Source organism: Pristiophorus japonicus, chromosome 11 (genome assembly GCF_044704955.1).
Source record: "Pristiophorus japonicus isolate sPriJap1 chromosome 11, sPriJap1.hap1, whole genome shotgun sequence".
Taxonomy (NCBI): domain Eukaryota; kingdom Metazoa; phylum Chordata; class Chondrichthyes; family Pristiophoridae; genus Pristiophorus; species Pristiophorus japonicus.
In genome coordinates this window covers 87,261,958-87,284,766 of record NC_091987.1, presented here as the reverse complement: position 1 = coordinate 87,284,766, position 22,809 = coordinate 87,261,958, and the positions used below count along the sequence as shown (strand labels likewise).

The following is a 22,809-nucleotide window of genomic DNA, read 5'->3' as shown; positions in this document are numbered from 1 at the left end:
CAGTTGCTGCTTGCACTTGTGGGAGCCTAAGTCTGTAGAACTGGGCAGCTCTCTCTTTTTTTGTTTCACTATTGGGCAGGATATGAATTGTGCAGCTCTCTTGAATAACAACAGCAACTTATATTCATATAGCGCCTTTAACATAGTGAAATGGCCCAAGGCGTTTCACAGGAGTATTATGCGATAAAAATTTGACACCGAGTCACCTAAGTAGAAATTAGCGCAGGTGACCAAAAGCTTGGTCAACGAGGTATGTTTTAAGGAGCGTCTTGAAGGAGGAGAGAGCGGTAGAGAGGCAGAGAGGTTTAGACAGGGAGTTCCAGAGCTTAGGGCCTAAGCAACAGAAGGCACGGCCACCAATGGTTGAGCAATTATAATCAGGGATGCTCAGGAGGGCAGAACTAAAGGAGCACAGACATCTCGGTAGGTTATGTGTCTGGAGAAGATTACAGAGATAGGGAGGGGCGAGACCATGGAGGAATTTGAAAATAAGGATGAGAATTTTGAAATCGAGGCATTGCTTGACCGGAAGCCAATGTAGTTCAACGAGCACAGGGGTGATGGGTGATCAGGACTTGGAGTGAGTTAGGACACGGGCAGCCGAGTTTTGGATCATCTCTAGTTTACGTAAGGTAGAATACGGGAAGCCAACCAGGAGTGCGTTGGAACAGTCAAATCTAGAGGTTGGAATAGTCAAGAATGGAGCATCAGTGACCTTCTTGATGCAATGGGTGAACTACTATCTCAAAGGCCATCAGATGCTGGCTGGAAGGATCCAGTCAAAAATAAATTCAAGGCAGAAGTGACCTTGACTGGTATAGACAATGCTGTTGTCCTGATGTAAGTGGGATTTATATCTTCAACCAGCAGTTGAGATATCTCCTCAATAGCCTCCATAAAGACACACAGCTTTATGAGGCACTGGCGGTCATAAAATTCTAGCTAAGATCTTCCTGGTCAGTAAACCATGTTGACGATATGTGTGTGTAGGTAAAGGACATCTTCTCTGAGCCTTAATGCCAAAGCCTCTAGTGTGGCCTTTTCCATGTTCTTATTCTCCTCCATTTCATAAGAATAGAGGGATACTAATTAGGAAAAGCACACTCCTAATGCAAATCAACTGAGTAATACCAGCAGCAAGTACTCTGAACTTGCAAAGTACTAGAGATTGATATGCAAAGTAACAACCTTCAGTAGTGGTACACAAAATGACCTCCTCAACATAGTATTCATCTCAGGAATGCCATCTTGCAACTCCTACTGTCACTTAGAGTGGCAGAAATGATTCAGGACAGGTTGGAGGCCAACATTGTTGAAGATGGGTTGGAGGCCACACACCTTTGACCCCATTCGCATGCAGCGGATTGGGAACCCAGTGGGCCTTGTAATCTTTTGGGAGGATAGGTTTGGTGCAATGTTTTAGTGGTGATTTTGAGGCGATAGCCATTTTACTCATGAAATCTTCCCCCAAACCATTAACAATTCAGCACAGATTCCAGCTCATTAGGTTTAATACTTGATACTTGTGTGTGTCAGCCGTGGCTCAGTGGGTAGCACCCTTGCCTCTGAGTCAGAAGGTTGTGGGTTCAAGAGCGACTTGACACTCCAGTATAGTACTGAGGGGGACGCTACACTGTTGGAGGTGCTGTCTTTTGGATGAGACGTTAAACCGAGGCCCCGTCTCCCAAGCGGGTGTAAAAGCTTCTGTGGCATTATTTCGAAGAAGAGCGGGGAGTCATCCCTGGTGTCCTGGCCACTAGTTATCCCTCAATCAACATCACTAAAAACAGATTATCTGATCATTATCACATTGCTGTTTGTGGGAGCTTGCTGTCAATAAATTGGCTGCTGCGTTCCCTACATTACAACAGTGACTACACGTCATAAAATTACTTCATTAGTTGTAGAGCGCTTTGGGATGTCCAGTGATCATAACAGGCGCTACATGCAAGTAATTGTTGTTACAAGAAACATGTATTTCTGCTTTTTTGTTAAGTCAACAGGAAAGCAATGCATTGGTCTGAGCTGATTAATCTACAAGTATCAACAAGAAAATTAGATTATAAAAGAACGGTTCATGGATGGTGAATCTACATGATTCTTCTACAGCCTTGTAAGATTGTTCAGAGAGGGGTAGCCAGAGTTAATACAGACAAAGAAAAAGATCCTATATTTATTTATTATTATTAGTAACACATACTACCCAGTCACTGCAGATAATGTAACAGCTAAAACAAATCAATAAAACACAGCAATAATCTTACATTTTAAATGTGGAACATTTCCTGGCTATTATTGTCCTACCAGTTCTTTTTAAATTTGTTCCAGGATATGGGCGTCATTAGCAAGGCCAACATTTATTGCCCATCCCTAATTGCCCTTGAGAAGGTGGTGGTGAGCCGCCTTCTTGAACCGCTGCAGTCCATGTGGTGAAGGTACTCCCACGGTGCTGTCAGGGAGAGAATTCCAGGATTTTGTCCCAGCGACGATGAAGGAACGGCAATATACTTCCAAGTCAGGATGGTGTGTGACTTGGAGGGGAACTTGCAGGTAATGATGATCCCATGCGACTACTGCCCTTGTCCTTCTAGGTGGTGCAGTCATCAGCTTATGATGGAGGGAAGGTCATTGATGAAGCAGCTGAAGATGGTTGGGCCTAGGACACTGCCCTGAGGAACTCTGGCAGCGATGTCCTGAGGCTGTGATGATTGACCTCCAATAACCATAACCATCTTCCTTTGTGCTAGGTATGACTCCAAACAGTGGAGAGTTTTCCCCCTGATTCCCATTAATTTCAATTTTACTAGGGCTCCTTGATGCTACACTCAGTCAAATGCTGCCTTGATGTCAATGGAAGTCACACTCTCCTCATCTCTGGAATTCAGCTCTTTTATCCATGTTTGGACCAAGGCTGTAACGAGGTCTGGAGCTGAGTGGTTCTGGCAGAACCCAAATTGGGCATCGGTGAGTACATTATTGGTGAGTAAGTGCTGCTTGATAGTACTGTTGACTACAGCTTCCATCACTTTGCTGATGATTGAGAATAGACTGAATGGGCAGTAATTGGCTGGATTGGATGTGTCCTGCTTTTTGTGGACAGGGCATACCTGGGCAGTTTTCCACATTGTCGGGTAGATGTCAGTGTTGTAACTGTACTGGAAAAGCTTGGCTAGAGACATGGCTAGTTCTGAAGCACAAGTTATATTACACTCATATGAAAGACTTCTATAACTGACTGTTTTAGAGTTGGCTTTCCCTTAGTTTGTAATGAGGGTAAATTCACCACTGCAGGCAGCTACACTTGAAGAGAGTTGTCTCTCCTGTCTGCGCTCCCTTTGAATGTGGCTCACCTCTGAAAACTTCTGAATTTACCCTTTAGTATCTTGTGGACTCAACACTGAGTTCAACAATTTCAGATCATAACCTCTGCCCCCCCCCCCCCTCTTTTGGACAGTAGCTGTTGCTGATGATTCTGCTATTCCCTCAGTGGAGCTGAGTCCATGATCAGATCAGCTATGATCTTATTAAATGGTGGAGCAGGCTCGAGGGATCAAATGGCCCACTCCTGCTCCTATTTCTTATTTATGCCTCCTCTAGACCCAACTTTTATTTATTCACATGTCCCATTACCATCTCCTTTTGCTTTGCACCATTTTGGCATTTAATCTCTCCTCTCTTCAACCCTATCACAGACCTTCTCTTTTGTTCTTTCCTCCTCTCCCCATTTTTCCCTGCCTTTACACTTGCATTTCTGATGAAATGTTAACTCTGTTTCTCTCTCTGCAGATGCTGCCTGATCTGCTGAATATTTCTAGCACTTTTTGTTTTTATTTCAGATTTCCAGCATCCGCATATTTGGCTTTTGTAGCTGAGCTGTTAGTGATGTTCTCAAAACTCCGCACAATGGAACAGAACGTAATGCATTGCATATAATTGTGACGAATGAAATATACTTTTTCACCTTGTGTTTGGTTTGAGGTTTTCCACAGCAGTATGTGTTTGATTGGTAACAGTAATAAGTTTTTCTGTTTTGTTGTTTGGTCCGATCATTTTTGATACAACTTCATACTCTGAAAGACAAACATGTAAACACATCTCAATAGAGAATATGACGCACAATGACAAACAATATAAACATTTTATGCCATAAGTGAGGAAGACTAAGAAGAAAGATTATCAAAGTCTAGGTAAATTTAATAGCACATTTTACTATTTCCTGATGTATATTTTCTCCCCTAAAAGTATCTTTCAGTTGGGATGGTAAAATAATTCAGGTCAAGAGATGCTCATGACTGCATCAAAGACTAATTCTTGGTTCCAATAAGTTCTTCTTCGCACAAAGAGTGATTAACACAGCAAATGGATATCTGGGTAGACTTTGGAGACAAATGGCCTGAATCTCCAATCAGCACAACCAGGTAGCATTGTGTGATGGGTACAGAATTTGGGACAAATTCAATTCCCCGGAATTCTACCCCGTTTACTCAGGTTAGTGATCTGCCTCCCATGTCAAGGGTGCCTGTCTGGAGGAATTCCTGGGTATTCCGCCCAGTTTGCCCTGATAATGACTCAATTAAACTGTTGCTAGTTGGGAGCTGGTATGAATTCCATTGAGGCCCCGGACCTTGCACAGACAAAGCGAATTGATCTTCTTCCAATGCGCCCTTACAGGAGCGAGCCACATGCCCTAACCATGCCAATTATCCCGTCTACGCAATTTGAGATGGGTGATAGGTTGTCTGACATCAACAGATGTTTGGCCCACTCTGCTGCCAGTAGAGCAGGCCTCTCAGAATTTTGCACCTAAAAGCTCTGAAACCATTTAAGAAATAGAGGGGTCAAAATTTCCTATCGTCCCGGTTGGGGGCGGCAGCATCTCGGAATTGGGGTTGCCGCCCCTCACAGGAAGTGGAACGAAATGTCACGCGCTCCACTTCCTTCTGGGGCCGGAGTGGGGGCTCTATCCGGGCGCATCGCGGAGCGCTATGCGGCCTCTCTGCATAGCACTGATGCTTTGCAATGCCCCTCACCTTCCGTTAAGGGGAGGGATGCTGTGAGCTCTGCAGGCCTTTTGATGGCCTCTACTGGGCCACCGGGGATGAAAGGTGCCGTGGCCGCAGCCTGACACCGAAACGGAGTGCCGAGCTGCACGATCGCGGCCCGGACCCCGTGAAAGCACCGGTAATTGGGGGAAAGAAATTGCAGGCGCAGCACACCTCCCCTTTAGGTTTTGCCCCACGATGGGTGTGCGTGCCGGTTTGTAACCCGCGAGGCTGGTGCGGGCATTGCCCATGGCGCCCTCAGAGGGCGCTGTCCAACTTCCGCCGCGGGGCGGAAAGGGGTTGCTGCCCAGGTGATGACGTTGTCGTTGGAGGCGCAGTGGCCTGGGGCGCTACCAGCGGGATGCGGTGCTACTGGATCCGCGCAGCAGCTAACTCCCATGCAATTTTGTGGGAGCTAGTAGTACCTGCCCCCCAACTGGGCAAAAACACTTTCACACCCCGTCAACGCCCCCTTGAGGTGCTAGCGGGGAGGGGGATTTAATTTATTTTTGGATGGATGAGCTAGGATTGCCCAAATAATCTTTGTGATCTGAATTTAGCCTGGGGTCTTTTGGAGGACTACCCTGAACACTGTTCGTCTTCTTTTGAAGCAGGAGGCTCTGTTTCTATAAAAGGCTCCACCGAGATATATTTGAAAAGAAGTGACCAAACCTATGACCATCTAATAGTAAAGTGAGCACTAATACTGAATAAAGCATTAAGGGGCTCATGTTCATGACCTTTGCCCATGAAGGAAAGAGCCCGGCAGGAGCAACATACTTCAGCAACATGTGCAGCGCCAGGGCAAAAGTGTCCCAGACAAATCAACACCGAATAATCTCTTCCTTCCTTTTACGTCTGAGACCTTTTTAGCAAAATCAGGAGTAATTTTCTGATATGCAATGGTGGCGGGACAGGTTCTCTGCCAGCAGCGTGTATTCAAAACATTTCCCTGCACTGTTTACTTGACAAAGCTCAGAAAATAACAAATAGAATATATTACTGCATCAGTACAGCAAGAATTATAACCGGTCAGAACAGTAAAGAATATATTCTGGACAGAAAGAAGCAAAAGTGGAGAGAATATTAGAAGTGAAACTATTACCACTAGCCGAGTCATTTTCATTCTTCTCCCAGTCTACTATAACAAAGGTAGGACAGCCTTCAACAGTCACAAGGGTCAGGTTTGAAGGTCCGTATCGAGGAGCAGATAGGGCTTTTGCATTTGTAACGTTTTCTTCAGGAAAATGTTTCAATGATTCAGTAACGGAGCAGGGCACGTTTGGGTTTGGAATGTTTGCCTTTGTCATGTATTTCACATAAGAACCTTAGAAAGGAAAAGAGCAAGAGGATAATAACCAGTCAGCAATCTCTATCAAATACAATATTCTTGCCAATTTAATGACTATATCTGTGCACTATATTATTGAAACATGGTTCTTCTTGTTGGTTAAACAATTGGTTAGAAAACATAACGCACTCTAATTAACACACATTGTCCTCCCGATTTCTCACCCCATGCACAAGAATAAAATTTCACTATCTCTCTTAACCATGTTATTCAGAGTCTAGAGTAAGAAAATTCAAGTGCTGCCTCTTACATATTCTTTGTATGTGCAAAATAATCCCTTCCATTTAAGAACACTAAATATGTAATACCCCCTGTACCTTTGATGAAAAAGCCATTCAGCTCATCGAGTGTATTTTTCCCAAGGACCATGTACAATTCAATCCCACTCACCCAGCCATCTGAAGGAGGTGTTTGAACAACTGTAACACTTGTGAGAACATAAACCTCTATGAAATGTTTCCCGAACTTCCAAAGGTAATTGATCTAAACCACAATATCTAAACCACAATATCAATCTTATATTATAATCTTCATTGCTAAAAAGATGATCAAAGCATTAACAATTTTTGTTTGGAGCGTCAACACACACTTACTGCTCTGTGAGCAAAATTTCTCATCGCGAACGTCACTTGATCTCGAGATCGCTGATCACAATACGAGTTCACTACCCGGCCTATGTCTGTCTTATCCACCACTTGCAGAATTTTATGCACTGTAAAATATTCCCTCTAAACCTTTTTATTTCTTCGACTTTTCCTGAGTTTTCCTAGCCTCTACGGTGGTGAAAATGATCTTGGGCAAAAGCACAAAACGGGCGATTTTTTTTTCGATTGAAGATTGCCAAAAAGATGCAAACAATATTCTAAATGTGTCACTGACCTTGTTTATTTTTGGTCACAAGTGTGCAGGACAAATCCTTTGGAAGACTTCCTGGTGAATATGCTCTTGGGCATGGCCATATCTGCCATCCACTGGTCCAGGGTCCACGCAGAATTCCTTTGACTTATTTGCCGACCTTTTGAGCCATATTTTGTGCCCAGGCAAGTCCTGAACACCAACATGTGGTTTCTATCAGCTTACTGGAGGCCTTTCGTGACTGGTGGCACCATTTGAAGTTTTTGTTCTGATTTCAATCAATTTTACTGCTTAGTTTTGATTGATTGTGTTATTTTAGCTACTTTTACTAGTTTGTTTTGCTTAAAAAAACATTTTTAGTTGGGCCCCTCCTCACTGAAATCTTGGTGCTAACACCCTTCTGATGGTAAAGCCCTTGTGTCCATGCGGAGTTAAGCTTTGCTTACTCATTGAGCAGGAATTTGCTGAGAACTTGAGCCGCGGTAATGGTGCTTCTACGACGCACGTCCTTACTATTTCCAGGAAATTATGGTGTGAGTGACTCGAGCCATTACTTACGCCACACCAACATTTCCTGGACTTTCTGCAGGGTTCCACGATGAACCTTGCCAAAATAATGAGAATTAAATTTTCATACCTCCACCCCTTGTGTCACAAATGGCGATGTCCATTTTGCCACATTAAGGTTGATTTGAACTCTGCCGCCACTTAGACTGAACCAGAACGACCCTGGTGGTCTGGCAGCAGTGCGAAGGATCCATCAGCAGTTCAAGTTGATATTTTCAATTTCGTGTTAAAAATTACAGGCACACACATCCTCAGATTCCAGAAGACGTACGAAACTGACTAGTTAGAATGCAGGGAAAGTTTATATTGTGCAACTTTAACGGTTTACAAGGCAATAAAAACATTTGCGAAAGGAACAAGTTATTGACATTGGGGATCATGATTGAAGTGATGTGTTTCTTTACAGGGTCAGGGTGAGTTTTAAAAATGCTGCTGACTGGATTGCTTACATAAGAACACAAGAAATAGGAGCAGGAGTAGGCCATTGGCTCCGCTATTCAATAAGATCATGGCTGATCTGATCATGGACTCAGCTCCACTTCCCTGCCCGCTCCCCATAACCTTTCACTCCCTTATCATTCAAAAATCTGTCCATCTCTGCCTTAAATATATTCAATAACCCAGCCACCACAGCTCTGGGGCAGAGCATTCCATAGATTTACAACCCTCTGAGAGAAGAAATTCCTCCTCATCTCAGTTTTAAATGGGAAGCCTGTTATTCTGAGACTATGTCCCCTAGATTTAGTTTCCCCTATGAATGGAAATATCCTCTCTGCATCCACCTTGTCGAGCCCCCTCGTTATCTTATATGTTTCGATAAGATCACCTCTCATTCTTCTGAACTCTAATGTGTAGAGGCCCAACCTATCCTCATAAGTCAACCCCCTCATCTCCGGAATCAACCTAGTGAACCTTCTCTGAGCAGCCTCCAATGCAAGTATATCCTTCCTTAAATACAGAGACCAAAACTCTGTGGTCTCACCAATACCCTGTACAGTTGTAACAGGACTTCACTGCTTTTATACTCTATCCCCCTTGCAATAAAGGCCAACATTCCATTTGCCTTCCTGATTACTTGCTGTACCGGCATACTAACTTTTTGTGTTTCATGCGCAAGGAGCCCCAGATCCCTCTGTACTGCAGCACTTTTTCTCCATTTAAATTATAATTTGCTTTTCTATTTTTTCTGCGAAAGTGGATAACCTCACATTTTCCCACATTATACTCCAGCTGCCAAATTTTTGCCGTCTCACTTAGCCTGTCTATATCCTTTTGCAGATTTGTTGTGTCCTCCTCACAATTTGCTTTCCCGCCCATCTTTGTATCATCAGCAAACTTGGCTACATTACACTTTACATTTCTTTGGCTATTTGCTGTGACGACCTCATCCCATCTCTAAACCTGAACATTTGGGCAGAATCACTGTGGGGATCCCCGGAGCAAAGGTCTTCAGTTTAATGGGGAGGTGTGCCTACTCACAGCTCCCACAGGGCATCCACTTAGTTTACGTCACGGAAGCAGCATCAGTCAAGCCACAACTTACTTTAATGTTTTCCCACACTCAAGACATAAAACCAGTAAGATTAGGTTGCAGCCATTTCTTACTCTTCCTGCTTTCTACAGTTGACTACAGCTGTGGAAGCCTTTACAGTCAAGCATATCAGGCACAATAGCAAGATTCATTTACAGCTGGAGGAATAATGTCATAATAACAAACAGACATGTAAGATTGTGATTTTTTTAAAGTTTCATTCAGACTCTCCTATGTTCTGTAATTTACAAATACTAAAGGCTGATCAACATTGGCGATTGCCCCGCTGCTTCCGATCCATCTCTCCTGATTCTCCACTATGCCCGTTGCAGTGTATTCTAATTATTTTTGCAGCATTTTGTGACGTGAATTTGCCATTGGAGGATCGGAGAGCACATCGGTCTAACTTATATTGTCCATCACCAATATCGCCATTGCAGAAAATGACGGGCCACTGTGTTCTGCCAGACCACTGGGTGTCTTCCATGGGGGAGGAGGGGGGATGGCACTGCATCGCATTCTTTCTTGCAAAGGGAGGGACCTGAATATGGGATGGTTTTGCCCAAACAAGTGGCCTACTGCAAAATAGGACAAAATCATTATATGCTTTATAGTTATCCACATCAAAAATCATCTGCCATTTTAGCTCATCCACTTAATTTCTCCGAATCCCTCAAGTCTTTCCCATTTCCTATACACTAGTTGCCTGCCACTATTACTTGGTAACATGAGAACATAACAATTAGGAGCAAGATAGGCCATTCGGCCCCTCGAGCCTTCTCTGCCATTCAATAAGATGATGGTTGATCTTCTACCTCAACTCCACTTTCCTGCACTATCCCCATATCCCTTGATTCCCTTAATATTCAAAAATCTATCAATCTCTGTCTTGAATACACTCAGCGACTGAGACTCCACAGCCCTCTGGGATAGAGAATTCCAACCTCTAAATTTAGAGGTTTCTCCTCATCCCTAGCCAGAGGGAACATCCTCCCTGCATCTACCCTGTCAAGCCTTGTAAGAAGTTTGTGTGTTTCATTGAGATCACCTCTCATTCTTTTAAACTCTAGAGAATATAGGCCTAGACGACGCAATCTGTCCTCATCGGACAACCCCCCCCCCCCCCCCATTCCAGGAATCAGTCTGGTTAACCTTCATTGCACTCCCTCAATGGCAAGTATATCCTTCCTTAGGTAAGGAGACCAAAACTATACACAATACTCTAGGTGCGGTCTCACCAAGGCCCTATACAATTGCAATAAGACGTCTTTACTCGTACTCAAATCCTCTTGTAATAAAGGCCATTTGCTTTCTTTATTGCTGTACTTGCATGTTAACTTTCAGTGATTCATATGTAAGGACACCCAGGTCCCCCTGAATACCAACATTTCCCAATCTCTCACCACTTAAAAAATACTCTGCTTTTCTATTTTTCCTGCCAAAGTGGATAACTTCACATTTCTCCACATTATATTCCTTTTACCATGGTCTTGTCTGACCCTGAAGTTCCGGTTGGAGGCTTCTTTCGGATGAATGCCTCCGACCGGAGAATTTTTACGAAATTACCTGGTGGTCCCGGAGGCGCCTTCGATTCCGGTGGGGAGGCCTTATCTTCCCACGCTGCGGAGCGCGCTCCCGTCCTCGAGGTTCCAATGCAGAAGGTGCAGTCACGTGTGACTGCTCAACCAATCAGGTACAATATTCAATTAATAGCAATGAGAACTCCGTATCTACGAGTTCTCATTGCTATTAATGAAAAAAAAACACTAAACATGATATAAAAAATAAAAAACACACCTCACATAATTAAAATTAATTGAAATTTTAGAAAAAATACATATTTTTCCGATTTTTAAAAAAGTTTTGTAATTAGGCTTTAAAATAAACTTACCTTAGTGGGCAGGGTTTTTAAACAGAAAAATGTGTTTTAAAATTTTATTTTTATATGTTTTAAAACCCTTACGCTGGTAAAAGTAGGCGGTGCGCCTGCTTTTACCAGGCGCAAGAGTTTTAAGGGCATTCGCTGGGCAAGAGATGGGCAAATACCGCAAGCTTGCCCATGCAAATGTCCTTGCTGCCGAGATGCGTGCAATCTGTCAAGCCAGAACTTGACAGATCGGAAAAAACGGTTTTGGTCACTTAGAGGATCAGACTGGGGAATTATAAATGGGAAAAAGGGAAATGGCAGAGACTTTGAACAAATCTTTTGTATAAAACAATCACTATCACTAGAGGAAAAAGTACTAGGCAAACTAATGGGACTAAAGGTGGACAAGTCCCCTGGACCTGATGGCCTGCATCCTAGGGTCTTAAAAGAAGTGGCTGCAGAGATAATAGATGCATTGGTTGTAATCTACCAAAATTGCCGGGATTTTGGGGCGGTCCCAGCGGATTGGAAAACCGCAAATGTAACGCCGCTATTTAAAAAAGGAGGCAGACAAAAAGCAGGAAATTATAGATCAGTTAGCCTAACATCTGTCGTTGGGAAAATGCTGGAGTCCATTATTAAGGAAGCAATAGCAGGACATTTGGAAAAGCATAATTCAATCAAGCAGAGTCAGCATGGTTTTATGAAAGAGAAATCATGTTTGACAAATTTTCTGGAGTTCTTTGAGGATGTAACGAGCAGGGTGGATAAAGGGGAACCTGTGGATGTCGTGTATTTAGATTTCCAGAAGGCATTCGATAAGGTGCCACATAAAAAGTTACTGCACAAGATAAGAGCTCACAGGGTTGGGGGTAATATATTAGCATGGATAAAGGATTGGCTAACTAACAGAAAACAGAGAGTTGTGACAAATGTGTCATTTTCAGGTTGGCAAACAGTGACTAGTGGGGTGCCATAGGGATCAGTGCTGGGGCCTCAACTATTTACAATCTATATTAATGACTTGGATGAAGAGACCGAGTGTAATGTGGCCAAATTTGCTGATGATACAAAGATAGGTGGGAAAGCAAGTTGTGAGCAGGACACAAAGAATCTGCAAAGGGATATAGACAGGCTAAGTGAGTGGGCAAAAAATTGGCAAATGTAGTATAATGTAGGAAAATGTGAGGTTATCCACTTTGGTTCAAAAAAATGAAAACGCAAATTATTATTTAAATGGGGAGAGATTACAAAATACTGAGGTACAGAGGGATCTGGGGATCCTTGTGCATGAAGCACAAAAAGTTAGCTTGCAGGTACAGCAATAATTAGAAAGGCAAATGGAATGTTGATCTTTATTGCAAGGGGAATGGAGTATAAAAGTAGGAAGTCCTGCTACAACTGTACAGGGCATTGGTGAGACCACACCTGGAGTACTGCGTACAGTTTTAGTCTCCTTATTTAAGGAGGGATATACTTGCATTGGAGGCAGTTCAGAGAAGGTTCACAAGGTTGATTCCTGAGATGAAGGGGTTGTCTTATGAAGAAAGGTTGAGCAAGTTGGAGTTTAGAAGAATGAGAGGCGATCTTATTGAAATGTATAAGATCCTGAGGGGGCTTGACAGGGTAGATACAGAGATGATGTTTCCCCTTGTGGGGGAATCTAGAACTAAGGGGCATAGTTTCAGAATAAGGGGTCGCCCATCTAAAACGGAGATGAGGAGGTATTTCTTCTCTCACAGGGTCGTCACTCTTTGGAATTCTCTACCCCAGAGAGCTGTGGAGGCTGGGTCATTGAATATATTTAAGGTGCAGATAGACAGATGTTTGAATGATAAGCATGCCAAGAGTTATGGGGAGCAGACAGGGAAGTGGAGCTGAGGCTAAGATCAGATCAACCAAGATCTTATTGAAAGGCGGTGCAGCCCCAAGGGGCCAAATGGCCTACTCCTGCTCCTATTTCTTATGTTTATCGAGGTCGCGAAAAAGTGTTATATAAATACAACTTCTTTCTTTCTTTGCAAGCACCTCAATCATGGTGTAGCATGATTTATTGCTTGGAAAGGAGGCATGTCAGGGTGATCAAGACCAGCCTTGGGTAATTGGCCGGAGCTGCCAAGACGGCACTAATTATTTCTGCATGTCTCGGAACATATAGTTGCCAACAATAATGGAAAACTGTCTTTTCAAGATATGGTCCAACAGAGACAAATGCAATCATGTTCTGATACTGCATGGACCCCTGCAACTACCCATGCATCAAATGGACAGCAATGGTCAGCTATGGCTTGAACACTGGCTGTACCTCCTAGCAGGCATAATGCAATACTGACTTGTGGGGATAGTGCTATGGAGTGGCATAGAGGAAAAATTCTCTTTGCAAGTAGCTCACATGCAGCATCCTTTCCACATCAGCAGCCATCAAACAGGGGTAAGATACAGGGCTGCATTGTGTCTTGCCTGGAGATTCATGCCTGTACCTCGAACTTCCTTTCCCCTCAATTGCCCCTGTTTATTCTTAGTCCCTTAACCCTTCATCTTTGGCCAATGGGTTTGATTGTCTTTTGAGGTTCTTCAATGTTTTTCAGAATTTTTGTCCCCTTAGTGACACTACCCATTAATTTTGTCATTTCTTTCATTCGCATCCACTACTTTTCTCCTTAATTCTGTTAGGGCTGGATTTTCGGTTCTGGTCATTTTGGGGCGGTAATGGCGGCAGGGCGGTAAAGTTTGCGCTGAGAAATTGTTTGTGTCCTCAGCCACAAGATTCATCAGCTGGGCCCTGAGTGTGGAATGGAGCGCTAAGGGAGGCGTTGCACAGCTCTTTCAGGGTACTAGGCCGGCTGAGCAAGCAAAAATCCCGAGCTAAACAGTCAGCCTTGGAGCTCCCTAAGACAGGCCTGCGAGGAAAAAACCTCAACAAAACCCACCAAAAATATTCCCAATACATAACCCATGCCACCACAACATAAATCGCAAAAAAACCCTTACACTTACCCGAGGTCAACTTTACATGCGTTCCCAGCAGTACGCTCTATGGAGTGCTACGGGTCGGGCGGCAGCCAAAAATCGAGCCAGTGTCGTAACCAGGGGCTCACCACTTCCAGGCGATAATGCTCCGCGCCCCCTCCAAACTGGCACTGAATTTCACGGGGCGCTGGAAGCTTGCCGCCTGCCCAGAAGTGCTATCCGCCGCCATTGCTGCCCCTCCAGGGCACTAACAGGGGCAGCAAAACACCGAAAATCCAGCCCTTAGAATTTGCACATGTATCTATGTTAATGGATGTGGCCTAGGAAAATTGGGATACAAACATCGCACTTCCATTCCAGTTGGTCTAAAATCCACCAAATCCTCTCTGGTGTAAACTACAGCAAAAAGAAAAAAAATGTAAGCTTCTGAGCCTTCAGGCAAATGAAATATTCACATGGACGATGAATCCTTTTTTATATTCTTTCATAAGTGAGACAAAGAAATTTGAAAACATGCCACAGATGTGTCTGAAAATCTTATGTCAATCTAGCCTATATAACAAAGTAGAAGTACATTCCTCCATAATGGACAGTATAATGAACAGGAAATCCAGAACCAAGTCCTGTGGATTCTGTTGCTATGCTAAATTTTAATCCAGCTAACTAATTCATTCCATGAGTATTAATTTACTTTAATATAATAGATTTTCACAGAATTCCAGCAGATTTGTGAGGTGCGACCCATTGCTTCCAAGCCGATGTTGCTGCTCTTTAGACGAATACCGCCGATATTCTATAATACGCTCACAAACAAGTTTACCGTACTCCTGTTTCAAATACTCTACCAGGATAATGGGGAGAGATTGGATAGGCTGGGGTTGTTTTCTTTGGAATAGAGGAGGCTGAGGAGAGACCTTATTGAGGTGTATAAAATTATGAGCGACCTAGATATAGTGCATAGGAAGGACCTATTTCCCTTAGCAGAGGGGTAAACAACCAAGGAGCATAGATTTAAAGTAATTGGTAGGAGGTTTAGAGGGGATTTGAGGGGAAATGTTTTCATCCAGAGGGTGGTGGGGATCTGGAACTCACTGCCTGAAAGGGTGGTAGAGGCAGAAACCTTCACCACATTTAAAAAGTACTTGGATATGCACTTGAAGTGCCGTAACCTACAAGGCTATGGACCAAGAGCTGGAAATTGGGATTAGGCCGGATAGGTCTTTGTCGGCTGGCACAAACACGATGGGCCGAAATGGCCTCCTTCCGTGCTATAAATTTCTATGATTCTATGATAAGATTTGTTATCCTTCAGTTTTCAGGTAGTCCCTAAACTCATGCAACTTCTAGAAATATTAACCAGTCTCGTCTATTTCCTGGTTGATTTCTTGATGAGTCTAGGGTGTATCTTATCCAATGCAGGTGCCCTTCAGTCAGTTAATTCTTTGAGTTTCTCTGTAACGTATACTTCATTGATCTTTACATATGTTATAGATTCCAAGCCAAATAAGTGGATCTGGATTGTTTCCACTGTCTTCATTTCTAAAGACTGATGTGAAGAATACATTTAACATCTGTCATTTCCTGATTCTCGATAATATTTCTGCCCAACTTATCCCTCAAAGGAACTACCTGGCCTTATATACTCTACTTCTTACATAGCTAAAACAAATTCCTTGGAGCCCTTTTGCTCCTGTCTGCAATCTGGTTTTCTACTCTGCTCCTACTTCTAATATTCATTTTGGATATCCTCAACTTAGCTTTGTACCACTGCCAATTTCTTTTTGTCTCAAAATTACTTTTGGTGATATTAGCGGATGAATGCTAACACTCTGACTGGCAGGATTATAAAGCAGATGTTAGAGGCATCAGTGCATAAACCACAAATTCTGGAATCTGACTTCCATTATGAGAACTTGACTTCTTCATAAAATTCTTTGAAAAATTTGAAAACGGCACTTACTCACCAATAACCTGCTCACCGATGCTCAGTTTGGGTTACGCCAGGACCACTCGGCTCCAGAACTCCAAACATGGACAATAGAACTGAATTCTAGAGGTAAGGCAAGGGTGACTGCCCTTGGCATCAAAGGCAGCATTTTGACTGAGTGTGGCATCAAAGAGCCCGAGTAAAACTGAAGTCAATGGGATTCAGAGGGAAAACTCTCCACTGGCTGGAGTCATACCTAGTACAAAGAAAGATAGTTGTGGTTGTTGGAGGTTAGTCATCTTAGCCCCAGGACATCGCTGCAGAAGTTCCTGAGGGCAGTGTCCGAGGCCTAACCATCTTTGCTGCTTCATCAATGACCTTCCCTCCATCATAAGGTGAGCAGTGGGGATGTGCGCTGATGATTGCAGTTTTCAGTTCCATTCGCAACTCCTTAGAAAATGAAGTAGTCCATGCTCAACACCTGAACAACATGTAGGCTTGGAATGATAAATGCCACACTCGGTCAAATGTTGCTTTAGTGTCAAAGGCAGTCACTCTCACCTCACCTCTAGAATTCAATTCTTTTGTCCATGTTTGGACCAATGCTGTAATGAGGTCTGGAAACATAGAAACATAGAAACATAGAAAATAGGTGCAGGAGTAGGCCATTCGGCCCTTCTAGCCTGCACCGCCATTCAATGAGTTCATGGCTGAACATTCAACTTCAGTACCCCATTCCTGCTTTCTCGCCATACCCCTTGATCCCCCTAGCAGTAAGGACCTCATCTAACTCCTTTTTGAATATATTTAGTGAATTGGCCTCAACAACTTTCTGTGGTAGAGAATTCCACAGGTTCACCACTCTCTGGGTGAAGAAGTTCCTCCGCATCTCGGTCCTAAATGGCTTACCCCTTATCCTTAGACTGTGACCCCTGGTTCTGGACTTCCCCAACATTGGGAACATTCTTCCTGCATCTAACCTGTCTAACCCCGTCAGAATTTTATATGTTTCTATGAGGTCCCCTCTCATTCTTCTGAACTCCAGTGAATACAAGCCCAGTTGATCCAGTCTTTCTTGAGAGTTGTCCTGGTGGAACCCAAACTGAGCATTGGTGAGCAAGTTATTGGTGAGTAAGTGCTGCTTAATAGCACTGTTGACAACATTTTCCATCACTTTACTGATGGTTGAGAGTAGGCGGTAATTGGCCGGATTGGATTTGTCCTGCTTTTTGTGGGCAGGCCATATCTGGGCAGTTTTCAAATTTTTCAAAACTTTGCTAATGTTTGAGAGTAGACTGATGGGGCAATAATTGGATGGATTGCATTTATCCTGCCTTTTGTGCACAGGACATTCCTAGGGAATTTTCCACATTCCATAAAAAAAATAAAACGGGGAAGGTGGCTCAAACGTGGCGAACAAGGGGAATTAGGGAAAGTGTTAAATCCAAGGAAGAGGCTTATAAATTGGCCAGAAAAAGCAGCAAACCTGAGGACTGGGAGAAATTTAGAATTCAGCAGAGGAGGACTAAGGGTTTAATTAGGAGGGGGAAAATAGAATATGAGAGTAAGCTTGCAGCGAACATTAAAACTGACTGCAAAAGCTTCTATAGATATGTGTGGAAAAAGATTAGTGAAGACAAACGTAGGTCCTTTGCAGTCAGAATCAGGTGAATTCATAATGGGGAACAAGTAAATGGCAGACCAATTGAACAAATACTTTGGTTCTGTCTTCACTAAAGAAGACACGAATAACCTCCCGAAAATACGAGGGGACCGAGGGTCTAGTGGGAAGGGGGAACTGAGGGAAATCCTTGTTAGTCAGAAAATGGTGTTAGGGAAATTGATGGGATTGAAAGCCAATAAATCCCCAGTGCCTGATAGTCTGCATCTCAGTGTACTTAAGGAAGTGGCCTTAGAAATAGTAGATGCGTTGGTGTCATTTTCCAACATTCCATGGACTCTGGATCAGTTCCTATGGATTGGAGGGTAGCTAATGTAACCCCATTTTTTAAAAAAGGAGGGAGAGAAAACAGGGAATTATAGACTGGTTAGCCTGACATTGGTAGTGGGGAAAATGCTGAAATCAATTATTAAAGATGTAATAGCAGCGCATTTGGGAAGCAGTGACAGGATCGGTCCAAGTCAGCATGGATTTATGAAAGGGAAATCATGCTTGACAAATCTTCTAGAGTTTTTTGAGGATGTAACTAGTAGAGTGGATAAGGGAGACCAGTGGATGTGGTGTATTTGGACTTTCAAAAGGCTTTTGACAAGGTCCCACACAAGAGATTAGTATGCAAAATTAAGGCACATGATATTGGGGATAATGTATTGATGTGGATAGAGAACTGATTGGCAGACAGGAAGCAAAGAGTGGGAATAAACGGGTCCTTTTCAGAGTGGGGTACTGCAAGGTTCAGTGCTGGGACCCCAGCAATTTACAATATATTTGAATGATTTGGACGAAGGAATTGAATGTAATATCTCCAAGTTTGCAAATGACACTAAGCTGGGTGGTGGTGTAAGCTGTGAGGAGGATGCTAAGAGGCTGCAGGGTGACTTGGACAGGTTAGGTGTGTGGGCAAATGCATGGCAGATGCAGTATAATGTGGATAAGTGTGAGGTTATCCACTTTGGTGGCAAAAACAGGAAGGCAGAATATTATCTGAATGGTGACAGATTAGTAAAAGGGGAGGTGCAACGAGTCATTGAAATTAGGCATGCAGGTACAGCAGGCAGTAAAGAAAGCAAATGGCATGTTGGCCTTCATAGAGAGAGGATTTGAGTATAGGAGCAGGGAGGTCTTGCTGCAGTTGTGCAGGGCCTTGGTGAGGCCACACCTGGAGTATTGTGTGCAGTTTTGGACTCCTAATCTAAGGAAGGACATTCTTGCTATTGAGGGAGTGCAGCGAAGGTTCAGCAGAGTGCTTCCCGGGATGGCAGGACTGACATATGAAGAAAGACTGGATCGACTAGGCTTATATTCACTGGAATTTAGAAGAATGAGAGGGCATCTCATAGAAGCATATAAAATTCTGACGGGATTGGACAGGTTAGATGCAGGAAGAATGTTCCCGATGTTTGGAAAGTCCAGAACCAGGGGTCACAGTCTAAGGATAAGTGGTAAGCCATCTAGGACTGAGATGAGGAGAAACATTTTCACCCAGAGAATTATGAACCTGTGGAATTCTCTGCCACAGAAAGTTGTTGAGTCCAGTTCGTTGGATATATTCAAAAGGGAGTTAGATGTGGCCTTTACGGCTAAAGGGATCAGGGGGTACAGAGAGAAGGCAGGAGTGGGATACTGAAGATGCATGATCAGCCATGATCATATCGAATGGTGGTGCAGGCTCGAAGGGCTGAATGGCCTGCTCCTGCACCTATTTTCTATGTTTCTATTTTTCTATTGTTGGATAGAGGCGCGGCGAGTTTTGGAGCACAAGTCTTCAGCACAACAGCCGGGATGTTGTCAGGCCCATAGCCTTTGCTATAACCGGTGTGCTCAGCCGCTTCCTAATATCACATGGAGTGAATTGAATTGGCTGAAGACTGGCTTCTGTGATGGTGGGGACCTCAGGAGGAGGCCGATATGGATCATCCACTCAGCACTTCTGGCTGAAGATGGTTGCAAATGCTTCAGCATTGTCTTTTGCACTCATGTGCTGGGCTTCACCATCATTCAGCATGGGAATATTCATGGAGCCTCCTCCTCCAGTTAGTTGTTTAATTGTCCAGCACCATTCATGACTGGATGTGGCAGGACTAAATATCTGGTCCGTTGGTTGTGGGATCGCTGAGCTCTGTCTATAGCATGCTGCTTCTGCTGTTTAGGATGCATGTAGTCCTGTATTGCAGCTTCCCCAGGTTGGTACCTCATTTTTAGGTACCCCTGGTGCTGCTACCACCCGAAGAACAAGAACAGCAGGCGCATGGGAACAGCACTATCTCCAAGTTCCCATCTAAGTTACACACCATCTTGACTTGGAAATATTTTGCCATTCCTTCATGGTCGCTGGGTCGAAATCCTGGAACTCCTTCCCTAACAGTCACTTCACCACACGGATTGCAGCGGTTCAAGGGGTGGGTAGTAAATGCTGGCCTTACCAGTGACGCCCACATCCAATGAATGAATTAAAAACAATGGATTCCTTACCTTCCACCTTATATACTGGGAATTACTGAAGGATGAATAAAAAATCTAGTTCATAGAAAAATAAAAGCAAACAATCAGCGACTTTGTGCACTAATTGATCCTCAGGCCAGGCTGGTATACAGACTAGAATATTGAAGGAGCTTGGGACAGAAGTAATGAAGGCAGTAATCATAATTTTCCAAAAAAGATTTAGAAAGATGAGTTATGCCACAGGATTGTAGAGTGGCAAATGTTACAGTCTTATCAAGAAATGAGAAAGGGATGAACATAGAAACATAGAAAATAGGTGCAGGAGTAGGCCATTCAGTCTTTCGAGCCTGCACCACCATTCAATATGATCATGGCTGATCATGCAACTTCAGTACCTCACTCCTGCTTTCTCTCCATACCCTTTGATCCCTTTAGCCATAAGGGCCACATCTAACTTCCTTTTGAATATATCTAACGTACTGGCCTCAAAAACTTTCTGTGGTGGAGAATTGCACAGGTTCACAATTCTCTGAGTGAAGAAGTTTCTCCTCATCTCAGTCTTAAATGGCTTACTCCTTATCCTTAGACTGTGACCCCTGGTTCTGGACTTCCCCAACATCGGAAACATTCTTCCTGCATCTAACCTGTCCAATCCCATCAGAATTTTATATGTTTCTATGAAATCCCTTCTCATTCTTCTAAATTCCAGTGAATATAAGCCGAGTCTTTCTTCATATGTCAGTCCTGCCATCCCGGGAATCAGTCTGGTGAACCTTCGCTGCACTCTCTCAATAGCAAGAATGTCCTTCCTCAGATTAGGAGACCAAAACTGTACACAATATTCCAGGTGTGGCCTCACCAAGGCCCTGTACAACTGCAGTAAGACCTCCCTGCTCCTATACTCAATTCCTCTCGCTATGAAGGCCAACATGCCATTTGCCTTCTTCACCGCCTGCTGTACCTACATGTCTGCTTTCATGACACCCAGGTCTCGTTGCACCTCCCCTTTTCCTAATCTGTCACCATTCAGATAATATTCTGCCTTCCTGTTTTTGCCACCAAAGTGGATAACCTCACATTTATCTACATTATACTGCATCTGCCATGCATTTGCCCACTCACCTTGTTCTGTATCTGTAAAGCATGCACTCCCATGTTCCGCCATCAGGGAGCGCATCCCCTGAAGTCCCAAGGGATCCCAGCATCGCTTGGGAGCACTGTTTATAAGCCGGAACCTAAGGCCTGTTCCTCACTCTGGAGTGTCTTATTAAAGACTGAGGTCACTATTACTTCCTTACACAACGAACTGGCGCCGAGTACACGAATCCAACGCAAAGATGCAGCAAACTGTGGGCATCCTGGAGAAGTTCTTGGAGGGTGAGAACTGGGAAGCCTATGTTGAACGGCTAGGCCAGTACTTTGTAGCCAATGAGCTGGACGGAGAAGGAAGCGCTGCAAAAAGGAGAGCGGTCCTCCTCACGGTCTGCAGGGCACCGACCTACAGCCTCATGAAGAATCTTCTGGCTCCAGTGAAACCCACAGATAAGTCGTATGAGGAGCTGTGTACACTGGTTCGGGAGCATCTTAACCCGCGGGAGAGCATACTGATGGCGAGGTATCGGTTCTACACGTGCCAGCGATCTGAAGGTCAGGAAGTGGCGAGCTACGTCGCCGAGCTAAGGCGACTTGCAGGCCAATGTGAGTTTGATGGCTACCTGGTGCAAATGCTCAGAGACTTTTTTGTACTGGACATTGGCCACGAGATCATCATACAGAAACTTTTGTCTGTAGAAACACCGACCCTCAGCAGGGCCATTGCGGTAGCACAGGCATTTATGTTCACCAGTGGTAACACCAAACAAATCTCTCAGCGCTCAAGTGTTAGCAATGTTCATAAATTAACTGGAACTGTGTTTGCGAGCAGAAATGTACAGGGCAGAAATCACGAGTCTGCAACTGCCAACAGGCCTCAGGTGACCCAGATGACTCAGAGTCCCCAACAAAGGATGAATGCAAAGCAATTCACCCCTTGTTGGCGTTGTGGAGGCTTCCATTCAGCCTATTAATGTCGCTTCAAAGGGTATGTTTGCAAGAGCTGTGGAACGGAGGGTACGGAGCACGAACTGCCACTCTGGATTGTCCCGGGCGATGGCCTCACACTGTTTGGAAGGAGCTGGCTGGGCAAAATCCGCTAGAACTGGGATGACATCCGAGCGCTATTACATGTCGATGAGGCCTCATGTACCCAGGTTCTTAACAAATCGCGCTGGACAGGCTGCAACGCGAGGGCATCATCTCCCCAGTGGAATTCAGCGAGTGGGCCAGCCCGATTGTTCCAATACTCAAAAGTGATGGCACTGTCAGGATTAGCGGCAATTATAAAGTAACTATTAATCGTTTCTCGCTACAGGACCAATACCCGCTACCTAAGGCAGGCGACTTATTTACGACGCTGGCCAGAGGCAAGATGTTCACCAAGCTCGACCTGACTTCGGCCTACATGACGCAGGAGCTGGAGGAGTCTTCGAAGGGCCTCACCTGCATCAACACGCACAAGGGACTGTTCATCTACAACA

The 22,809-nt window shown here is 44.1% G+C and overlaps 1 protein-coding gene across 1 annotated transcript in view; it reads right to left on the bottom strand.

Annotated features, from left to right (window-relative positions):
* Positions 1–22,809, bottom strand: part of LOC139275554 (target of Nesh-SH3) — a 200,214-nt gene that overhangs the window by 42,430 nt on the left and 134,975 nt on the right. Inside the window, exons 11-12 of the mRNA XM_070892723.1 lie at positions 6,148–6,369; positions 3,962–4,070 (exon numbers count right to left, since the gene is read on the bottom strand). Coding sequence (XP_070748824.1) covers positions 3,962–4,070; positions 6,148–6,369 — 331 coding nt within the window. The remainder of the gene's footprint in view (positions 1–3,961; positions 4,071–6,147; positions 6,370–22,809) is intronic.